The following is a 12,087-nucleotide window of genomic DNA, read 5'->3' on the forward strand; positions in this document are numbered from 1 at the left end:
GAAGCGTGGCAACTGAAGGTTGACATGTGTAGTGTGAAAACTGAAAGTTTGTCAGAAGTAATAAATTTCGCTGCACTCTGACTTAATTTAGCAAAAGTATTAATAAAACCGGAAAAGTGAAAGTTAATTTAGTGACTGAAATTAATAGTGAATTTGTTTCTGAAGCATATCGAAATTCAGTAAAATACAGTTAGTCTTGGGCTACCTCAACAATCATTTCAAAAGCTACTTGAATCTACGCAATTTAGAAACAAGAGATTTAACTTCGAACTTGAATTAAATGATTCTGAACAATTAACAATAGTAAAATTTAGTATGTACCAAGCTGAGCTGCAGTCACAGGTAAGCTAAAATATGCTAACAAAACTCGCACTCTTAATTTGTGCTCGTGTAATCTAAATATTGTAGCCAGCTATGAATACTTTAACTGAACTTTGAAATTAAAGCAGTGAAATCTGATTATATTATTTTAATGCTGGCGTTTGAATTTCAATGACACTCGGGTTCATTTCGGAAAAGGAAGGGACCCTTCTTGGCAATGCAATTGGGACAATGAGCAACCAAGGTTCATGCTACGTTGCTGTAATTTTGTGATTTGAACAGTTTGAAAAGCTGAGGTCTGCCATACAGTTCTGAAACTTTACGTGCTTTTAGTCTTCCTTGTTGGCTGATTGAAGGTTTGAAGTCGTCGATCGAGGAGGTGGCGACAGTCACTCATTGTCGTCCGTCGCTGTTGCAGAAGCTGGATGCTGGCGCGCCTTCTTCTCGACACGGTCACCAGGCGAAACGGGCTCTTGATGTGTGCCAGCTAATGCTTCCCGTCCGCGACACCGTGCTAGAAACTACCATAGCCAGTCGATCGCAATTACATGCTGCCAAACCCCGAAAGCCCGGCAACTTGCAGGAGCGTCACACAACACACCAGCTCAATCGCACTACTCCAACCAGACTCCCCCTGCTCAGCCCGCGCTCCACGCGGCAGAGTTAACACTATACCAAAGATCTTAAACACTTTCGTTCTCCACACGACCTATCGATGTATTCGTTCGATAGTACAGTTTTCCCTAGGCCAGACCCAGCGTATAAATACAAATAATATTCACAAAACAAACCAATTATACATCGACATAAATGCATATATATACAAATAGTAAAACAATTACAATATACAAAGACACAGAAATGTCATATCTTGAGGTAACAAAATAAGGAAAGAAATTTGCAGTGCAATAGATGGAAATAGGAGGATATGCATTTCCGGCGTTACAAACTCCTGTGAAACATTCACCGTGTGCTCATACTCTTCAGCCATTATGTCAGCACCTATTAGTTTACTGGAGAATTCGGTTATATTGGGTATCATGGTTTCGTGGAGTCTCTGCAGCGAATGGAGGTATTGGTATGGAAACACAAGCCTCTTCGTCATAAGCTGAAATTTTGGTTGGTTGGTTGGTTGATTTGCGGGAGGGGACCAGATAGAGAGGTCATGAGGCCCATCGGATTAGGAAAGAATGGAGAAGGAAGTCGGCCATGCCCTTTCAAACAACCGTCCCGACATTTGCCTGAAGCGATTTACGGAAATCATGGAAAACCTAAATCAGGATAGCCAGACGTGGGTTTGAACCGCCGTCCTCCCGAATGCAAGTATAGTGTGCTAACTACTGCGCCACTTCGCTCGGTCTGAAACTCTGCGTCATCAGGATATGCTCCTCTGTGTATACTTGTCCTCCTTACTCATTATCTCAACAAGTTTCTGATGTGACACTTGTATGAAATGAAGCAAATCCAGGAATCAGAATGATTTTTGGCTTGATTCTCTTGGAGAAATAAATGTACTTTCCAACGGTATCAAGAATGACACTGACTTCGTCATGATTCGAATCTGAATCACCCAAGTGCCGAACGCCAAAGCAGGCGTCATACCTGCTTAAATTGTGAAAGAAGAAGTGTACGTGCTGTGGCAGTTGGTACTTCAAGTTGCATGCATTGTGAGCTGCACAGCGAAACTTCCTCCTTGGATGACAATGGCCTCAACGTCGAGTTTCCGCTTTTCTATCCAATGGCACTTCACTCGGCGACCTGCTCTTACTCAGCATCATTCTCCTGCAAGTCGGTATGGGAACATTGTTGCAATGAATCCCATCAACTTCCCGCATAGGTGTTTTGAGCTCAGCAGGCAGCCAAATCTCAGGGTTATCCCTGACATAAGATTTGAATCTGTCGTCTTCGCAACGCGCCACAGGAGCTAGGACAACTCAAAGTCAGTATACGTGACGAAGGGGTATCGCTCCTAGTCGTAGGCGTTCTTCAATTTGAGAACCTTCCCTCCTCTATAGCCGTGAGAGGTGAGGCACTGGCCAGCCAGTGTGGTCGTGCGATTCTAGGCACTTCAGTCTGGAACCGCGTGACCGCTACGGTCGCAGGTTCGAATTCTGCCTCGGGCATGGATGTGTGTAATGTCCTTAGGTTAGTTAGGTTTAAGTAGTTCTAAGTCCTAGGGGACTTATGACCACAGATGTTAAGTCCCATAGTGCTCAGAGCCATTTGAACCATTTTTGAGGCACTGGCAGAAATAAAGTTGTGAGGAAGTGTTGTGATTCTTGCTCAGGTAGCTCTGGTGATAGAGCACTTGCCCACAAAAGAGGAAGCTCGACACCCAATCTGACACACAGTTTTAATCTGGCAGGAAGTTCCAGTGGATTTTCCCCTCTCCCACCTCCCAAAGCTGTTTCTATGACAGGCAAAGGATATCCCTCACGCCTATGATCTCATATCCCAGTAGTGCTAGGCTAGCTGGGGGCAGACATTGTATGGGGTAAAAACCCACACTGAGTTTTTGAATTGACCGCCATTGACTCAGATGTTGACCACCAGGTGGCAGGTTTGTTTTATTGTAACGTATTGTTCCTTATAGTTTTGTTCTGGCAGCTGTCTCCAGATATGAGAAAAAGAGATAAGTCTCTGTTTTAATGATTATATGTAACTTTTCTGATGTTTTACTTCAACATTGTATAATGAAGGATTTGGAAAGATGAAATATCGAATTACTTGTTGACACTAATGGATATAAGCTTCATTTTCGCGTGGAAATAATTGCTCCAGTCGGCCCCCAAAATCATCATGGCGTAAATCCTACAGGTCTAAAAGTACAGAGATTTGGCCCACTCAACTCAAAATTGTCATTTTTCGCTATTTTATTAACAATTATGTTTAAAATGTGTTTGGTGCAATTTATCCTGTATTAAGAAGTATTTGGTAGTGGGTACCTGCTCATGAAGTTTTAATTTGTTTGGAAATTTTATGGTTCTTATTTGAATTTAGTAATTATTTTAATTAAAAATTTTAATATCTTAATTATTTTAATTTTAATTTATTAATTTTTAATTTTATGGACTAAATTCAACAAAGGAAAAAGCGGAATTTAGAGCTATGATGGAGGCTGTGAGGTGGACTTGGCTGGTGTCAGGTAAACATGATCCAGTGACTCTGGATTCGTTGTGGTGTAGTTGTGTAACCTGACAGTGATGTATGCAGCCAAAAGTGTCCTGAAGCATAAAGGACCGTTTAAAGCACCCAGGGTTCTGCCTGTACACAAATAATCAGGTGGAATTATCCCCTACCTCATTCCTGCTCTCTCGCATGTCTCTCAGTGAAGGGTTAACTAGCTGGTGGTGGTGTGGCTATTGTCAGAACAGTGAAGCATGCACAGATCTCCCAGGAGCAGCTGGAGGAAGCAAAAAGACATAAGCGCATGATGGAAGCAGCAGACATCAGAAAAGATCTACATCTGAAGCCATGCAAGAAAGGACTAGGTTTCTTCATAATAAAAAAGAAGAAGCCCGTTAGCTATACAGACAGGCTGCTTACAAATACAGATCTGTTCAAGTTTGTCTGGAAAAAATTCAGCATTACGAGATTCCATTGTGTGTTTACGTGGGATACACTACTGAAGACTAGTTGGAAATACAGAGAATGTGGAATTGTGAAATTAAATGTTGCTTGGGAGGGTGGGAGGGAGGGAGGGAGGGAGGGGAGGGAAACCAACGGTTGGCGTATGTTAAGAAAAATACAAATAACATCGACTATTTCAACTCATTTGGAGACTTGCAGCAGCCAGCAAATTTATAACGATACTTCACCAACGGGAGACTTGTGTTCTACAGTTTTCTTTGCTACCAAGAGTTTAATACCTACTTATGTGGGCATCTCTGCATCATGTTTCTCCTAACGTTTATGAAGAAGCATATGTATAAAGAGATTCTTTAAGCATCCATCCGTCAGTTGAGGTTCAATGCAATGTCGTATACTCTGACTTTAAAAGATGGATCGTCAGTATTACGTGTGAATTACTTCCCTTCGATTGATTTAAGCAACAGGGAGTGGATTATTGCGCTGTTTGGACTGGAGACATACAACAGAATTCCGAATATATGGTGGAAAAGAAATTGTAGAAATAGAGTTTGGTGAATTCCATATTGATGATTTGAACGAAGTTTTGAAACAATCTGGAAAATGGATTGTGCAGCCTGCAAATATCAATACACTTAAATCTGAAATAAAGGAAAGGAGTGACATGATTGATTTCCACAAAGGTCCAGAAGGATGTCTACTGGGTTTCACAAAAGAACAGGGTTTGACAACGAAGGATCCTAATAAATTCTACAGATCTGATCAGTCAGTCAATATACACACATCAGAAAAGTTTTGCATAACCTCAGTTCCGAGAGTTCCGGAACTGTACAGAAAACTGGACTAGAGATCAACATAAACACCATTTCTGCTCTTTTTATTGCTCATGAAAACCAAACATTGGATGTTGTACCACCATACAGCGAGACCTTCATAGGTGGTGATCCAGATTTCAGTACACACCAATACCTCTAATACCCAGTAGCACATCCAAATGCATTGATGCAAGCCTGTATTCGTAGTGGCATACTATCGACAAGTAGATCAAGACACTGTTGGTCCAGATTGTCCTACTCGTCAATGGCGATTCGGGGTAGATCCCTCAGAGTGGTTGGTGGGTCATGTCGTCCATAAACAGCCCTTTTTAATCCATCCCAGGCAGTTTCAGTAGGGTTCATTATAGTATATGGGTACTTTGAATCCAGTAGCTCTTATTTTACAAACAAACATAAGAATATTTTTATTAGTTATAAATAGTTTAAATACATCATATTTACAAATGATAATAAGTCACATTCAACTTATAAATCTTAGTTTATAGAACTTGCTCATGACTAGAATTCTCAGTCAATGCAGTATTTACAACTCTTTCAAGGCAAAAATTATCTTTACGAATGAGACACTCCTTTATTGACAAAGGTGGTCCAAGTTTTTCTAAGATTGAATAAAAATAGTTAAGTCACTTACTACTTCTTGAAAATTTCTTTACCTTTATACATTCTTAACATATTTTACAATGCTTATTTCTTGTTTATTTATGTTTCCAAAAGCAATTAATATCTTTTATCTGATTACAATTAGGACATTTTTAGTTGAGAAATCTTCATAAATTTTATTGTGTGTTGATGATTGTAAATGTTTTTTTGAAGTATACTGCACATACACTTTTACCACATACACAAGGTACTTTTTCTAGTAATTTCTCTTTGACAATTACATAGCGCTAAGGTTGATATACTTTATCATATTCTTTATAGCATTGTTTACACATGTGTACATGTTTATCTCTTGTATATGGTTGTAGATGATAAGTGTCAATGGTTTTTCCAATTTTACATTTCTCACATTTCATTTTGTTTTCCATTTATTATTTATCAAAACTCTTATCTGATTTATTGTCCTATATATTACGAGTTTCATGTAAATTATTTTATTACACATAATTTTTTATAATTTATAAACTTTGTGAGCACTAGATTATAAAAAATAACGCTATAAATGACAATAGTTGATGATTGAATAACAACATTAGTGTATTAAAATACACATTTTCAAAAGCATCTTAATAATGAATATTTGCATATTTACGGTATTTTAATTAATATCTATATGGAATTGTATCATAATTTTCTAGTACAATCCTTTTATCATACTTAAATGAGAATCCTTTTGTAACATCTATGTTTACTAAATTTTTGGTATTTACACCTCAAGATATCTGATTGTATTCTAATTTTACTTTTTGTTTCACTTAATTTTCAGTTAATCTTATCATAGTTTCACTATTCAAATTGTGAAGGTTTTTATATTTTAAAGTAAATCCTTTTTTTCTTTTTTACAGAGATGTTATCATTTGTCCCATGATAATAACTTTTAGGTCCTGCTGAAGCCCAATTTGTTATCCATTTATTATTTCCTAATTCTTCAGTCCACTCGCCTAACATACAACCTGTTTGTATTGTATTTTTATCGTTATCAATTCATATTACAGAATCGGTATCAAAATAAACCACATCTTTTCCTACTTTATGAATCAGTTCATATAATATAAGTCTTGCATTTCACATAGTAAATGTAGCTATGAAAATATTTGTTGCTCTGTTATTTTCCACATAATAATCCTTGAAATTGTACTTATTCTGCCCCATATTGTTACTAATTAAATTTATATCTATATTATCTAATCGATCATCTCATAATATTTCATAGAATTTTTGTAAATCTGTAACATATTCAGTTTCACTCATATTTTGATGTAGTCCAAATTTTCACCACAACGAAACTAGACATATTTTAGAAGCAACTCGTTTTCCTGGATTTACTTCAATTTCATTGAGATCTAATTCAATATAATTACTTTCTTCCACTCTTTTATATAAACTTCATTGGTTTCAGAATCAAGTTCATTGGTTTCTAATTTTAATTTCATGAAGCCTTTCACACAATTTTTAAACAACATGTTGCTTTTATTTTTAAAATTCCATGCTTCATATATTTCTATAATTTTATATCCTTTTTCTATCGCTTTATTTAATTCATCAATTGTCTAAGTTCCAATAAAGCTTCATTCATTATTGTTTCATAGTGTCAGCATTATAATATCTGATATCAGGAATTGGTCCAATGTAACTATCATTTTCTTGTGTATTGAAAAATGGGGAAAGTAACATTTCTTTAAATCTTTTAAACCAAATGGTTTTGGGAATTTACCAAGTTTTTGTTGTACGAAATTACTGCTATCTGTAATTTTTAAACGTAACTGTTTTATTTCTAACAACATTAATTTAGTACCTGTGTAGACGGAATATGATTTTCTAGGATTTACAACACAATACTTCAAAATGAATTGTGAAATGTATCTTTTAGCATAATGAGCTATAAAAGTAAAATCTCTATGTTTGTTAGAGATCATCCACTTACAGAAATCATCATTTGTCTTAAAAATATAAACAGTATCACCATTAAAATTATGAACAGTTATTAGACTGCGATTATGTATCCCTGTTTCTCGTTGAGCTTAATAATCAAAACACATATATTATTCTGTATAAGAACAATCAATTTTTATTGGAATAGCATTTTCACATCATTCAAATGCATCACTTCTGACTGCATTAGAGTATTTGGAATAACGAAGTACGTAATAAATTTGATTTTTACACTTAAAATTACATACATTTTTACTACAATTTTGACATCCTTGGACTTTATATTCATTACCTTCATTATCAATACTCTTTCTTAGACATTGGCGAATTTTTGTTTCTTCTATTGCATGTAACATTAATGAGTTTTAATTTCTACCTCTAGTTTGAATTTTCTACATTTTTCATTTATGTTTTTCAGTTCTTAAACAAATCTTTCTACATTTTTATGTTTATATACAGTATCAAAAATAGCTTGATGATTGTTTAAACATGGTTTATTATGACTATAACTATTACAATCTCTGCAATATATATCATTTTCTATTGCATCATGTTCTTTACTGTTGCATAATATACACATTTTTCCTTGCTTTTTACTTTTTCCCATTTTTGTTTTTATATGTTTTGTTACATATACCACAATAAAATGACAGTCCTTAGAACGCTGACATACTGTTAATTACATTTAAATTGTTTTGATTTTGACACAAATATTCATTTATTTATTTATCAGCCTCACCATAGATAACTTAGTTGAGATCTTCAGCACATACAATACATATTTGGATATGTAATAATTATTTGACATGTCTAATATCCCCTAGTGTAAATTCATCTTCGTTATCACCTAATTGGTTACACAGTATGGTAGTTAACTATTTTGTGTTATTTGTATTTACCTCCTTCTCTAATATTCCTGTAGTTAGTTCTTTGCCTAAGATAATACTTTTGTGTTATGTTGATCATACTACTATTGCTTTAGGACAACATAAATTATCATCATTATTAATTCTTGTAATAGAAAATTTGGTCTTTAGCTAAATTTACTATTTTACTACCTTTACTACCTTTAGGAATTGCTAACATTTCAATATTAAATGCAATATCTGCTATATCAATAGACTCATCAGATGTCAATATATCTCTGATTTTATTGCACAAAACTTGAATAGCTTGTTTAGTATTACTTGATGCTATATATCCTGTTGATGTATAATACAGTTTTGGGTTTTTACTGTTATATTCAGTTTAACAACATTTCTGAAATTAGTTCCTTTTTAGGAAGCTTTAAATGCTTTTGTTATAGAATCAGTTTTTTCATTAATTTTATTAAGTATACATGATCATAATTAAGAACAGTCTTGTAATCATCAAATCATGCATTAAATTTCTTAATAAATCTTGATCTCATCTCTTAATTTAAAATACTTCCTTTTTAATTTGAATCATCTGTTTTTTTGCTAAAATAGTTTATTAGTTAATGGAAAAATTTGATCGCATTTTACTATTTTCTCTTTTCGTGGAGGTTGATGTTTTTCAAAGATTTGATCATCAAATTTGTAGTCATTTAGATCGTGATACAGCTTCTTGAAACAATTGATTTTGAATAGGAAATTCATCTAACATAATTAAAGTAATTAATTCTGATATCTTTTAATTGCTGTAGTGTTTAATAACAAGCATTTTAGCTAAAGATCTGAGGTTAACTAAACTCATGTTGTAAGATGTATTTCATCTTTCATTTTCAATCAACTGTATCAATTAATTTTTGTTTCATCTGGAAGAGCCTTTAATCTTCAATGTAAATAATTCAATTTATAATGATGAAATATACTAACAATAATTATTTCAAAACTAGATACAAGTAGATGAAACTTTATATATATATATATAATTACTCAGAATTTTTAGTAGTTGTAAGATATATTATTTTTCCAAATTAGATACAAATGTACCTTTTTATTAAAATAATAAATATTCAGAATTTTTTAAGGCCATAAGTTTATTATGAATTAACTATTTTTTGTATCATTTCAATTTACACCTAGCTACACATCCACCACATTCACAAGCAACTTTCTCAAAAATTTTATCCTTTTTTAAAATGATAATATCTTCTAGTATAATAAAAAGCACATTGATTACATATATTACAGTGGCCATCTTTTCGAATTTTATCAAAATTTAGTTTATCAATATTTTGTTCATATTTACATCAACTACAATTTTTGGAAGTATCCATTTATTATGCATAAAATTCTGAAACATTTGAATTCATCTATAATACCATTGTATACAATATTCCAACCAAATTACAGTTTTAGAATCATTCCCTCCTATCATTTTTTAATATCTATTGGTAATACAATTTTAAAATCATAGTGAGGTCCACAAATGTTTTATAACCCACTTTGGTAACATTTGTAGTAGAGTATATATTACCTACTCCAATATCACTTAGTTGTCTGCAAAAAAATATTTTTATTGACACTATTGAGTTTAGCAGCTAACTCCATTCGTAAAGCATAAAAATTTTTAAGGGTTCGTAATGTATATTAGTACAGTTATTAGGTCTGATATTAGTTCACAATTTATACCAAGTAATTATAAATCAGTTGTAGCAGTTCCTATTACCTATTTTGTGAATTCATTATACTCAGAAAAGGTTTCACCCTTAAAAAAATACATCCCATTAATATATCTAAACGCACAAGTTATACCATGTGGTAACCCTGAAAATTTTCTACTTAAAATCCACGTGGTTTTAACTTAAATTTACACTCATCTAACTCAGCATAGAAAAACTCATTACAGATTAAAAACAACCTACCTAAATACATGTTGATTATACACTTTAATTTAAAATTTTGTCATAAAACAGTAATTGATATTGCTTATGGTTATCCTGAAAATAATCACACTGTGCAAATACATTATATAGATCATGTTGTCCACAAATATTATAATTTCAACACTAGGTCTCTGATATAATGCACTTATAGTTTGCAGATTTTGCTATAAATATATCAACCATTAGTTATTAACTGGGGTTTATTATCGTGCCATACCCAATCTTATAAAAAGAAATAAATTTCCATTCACAAATAATAAGTGATTGATCTGGTTATTTTTACATAATGGTTCAACTGGTTCAAGTGGTATAGATCGTTGTATTGTTGTTGATGTTCTGAAAGTTGTTGGTTTTGTCAGTGTTAGTGGTGCTATTCCTTACAACTTCGAATAGCATCAATATCGTCTTTTGATAACTGCAAATGTGAACCATTGTAGTATGGATGCATTATTGATCTGTACACATCTGTGTGTCGTAAACCTAATGAATGACCAATTTCATGCACTAATATTTCAAATAGATTCATATGATCTTTTGGTGTATTCGCATTAATTATCAAGTACCACATCTCTTGATCTGTACAAATCTGTGTGTCGTAAACCTAATGAATGACCAATTTCATGCACTAATATTTCAAATAGATTCATATGAATTTTTGGTGTATCCGCATTAATTATCAAGTACCACATCTCTTTATCATCCATATGTATTTCTACTGGATCATTATTAATATTTGGGGAAAAAGCATGACCCAAGACATCATCTTGTCCATCTAGATCTTTTCAAATCTTTACACTATAAATTTCACATCTTTGTGACTGTCTTTTATTTGCAATTAAAATATCTGCATTATTACTGTCATTGTTAAACAAAATATTAATGTATTTTTGCCATAAACGAAATGCTGCATCTGTTTCTTGTACTTCCTTTTTATTAGCACCTTTATAATGCCAATTCAAATTTTTCTTATTCCATTTATACATACTGATACTATAACTACCAAATGCAGCTACTACATCACATCTAGGTATATTCATAAAATTTAAAATATCTTCACTTAATTCGCCATTTATTTCAATTTTATCTGTTAACTGGAATATCAACAAAGCCTCATTAAAACATTGTAGCTTTGGTCTTATCATTTATATTTTCACTAATCACAGTAGTAGAAATACACTCCTGGAAATGGAAAAAAGGACACATTGACACCGGTGTGTCAGACCCACCATACTTGCTCCGGACACTGCGAGACGGCTGTACAAGCAATGATCACACGCACGGCACAGCGGACACACCAGGAACCGCGGTGTTGGCCGTCGAATGGCGCTAGCTGCGCAGCATTTGTGCACCGCCGCCGTCAGTGTCAGCCAGTTTGCCGTGGCATACGGAGCTCCATCGCAGTCTTTAACACTGGTAGCATGCCGCGACAGCGTGGACGTGAACCGTATGTGCAGTTGACGGACTTTGAGCGAGGGCGTATAGTGGGCATGCGGGAGGCCGGCTGGACGTACCGCCGAATTGCTCAACACGTGGGGCGTGAGGTCTCCACAGTACATCGATGTTGTCGCCAGTGGTCGGCGGAAGGTGCACGTGCCCGTCGACCTGGGACCGGACCGCAGCGACGCACGGATGCACGCCAAGACCGTAGGATCCTACGCAGTGCCGTAGGGGACCGCACCGCCACTTCCCAGCAAATTAGGGACACTGTTGTTCCTGGGGTATCGGCGAGGACCATTCGCAACCGTCTCCATGAAGCTGGGCTACGGTCCCGCACACCGTTAGGCCGTCTTCCGCTCACGCCCCAACATCGTGCAGCCCGCCTCCAGTGGTGTCGCGACAGGCGTGAATGGAGGGACGAATGGAGACGTGTCGTCTTCAGCGATGAGAGTCGCTTCTGCC

The 12,087-nt window shown here is 34.9% G+C and overlaps 1 protein-coding gene across 1 annotated transcript; it reads right to left on the reverse strand.

Moving 5' to 3' along the window:
- Positions 1–10,736: 10,736 nt before the first annotated feature.
- On the reverse strand, positions 10,737–11,330 carry LOC126221098 (stromelysin-1-like). Its single transcript, XM_049942175.1, has 2 exons — positions 11,045–11,330; positions 10,737–10,960 (listed from the first exon to the last, which is right to left on the reverse strand). Exons 1-2 carry the CDS (start codon positions 11,328–11,330, stop codon positions 10,737–10,739), a joined length of 510 nt encoding a protein of 169 aa, XP_049798132.1.
- Positions 11,331–12,087: the final 757 nt, after the last annotated feature.

The sequence above is a fragment of the Schistocerca nitens genome, chromosome 1 (genome assembly GCF_023898315.1).
Source record: "Schistocerca nitens isolate TAMUIC-IGC-003100 chromosome 1, iqSchNite1.1, whole genome shotgun sequence".
In the NCBI taxonomy this organism is placed as follows: Eukaryota; Metazoa; Arthropoda; class Insecta; order Orthoptera; family Acrididae; genus Schistocerca; species Schistocerca nitens.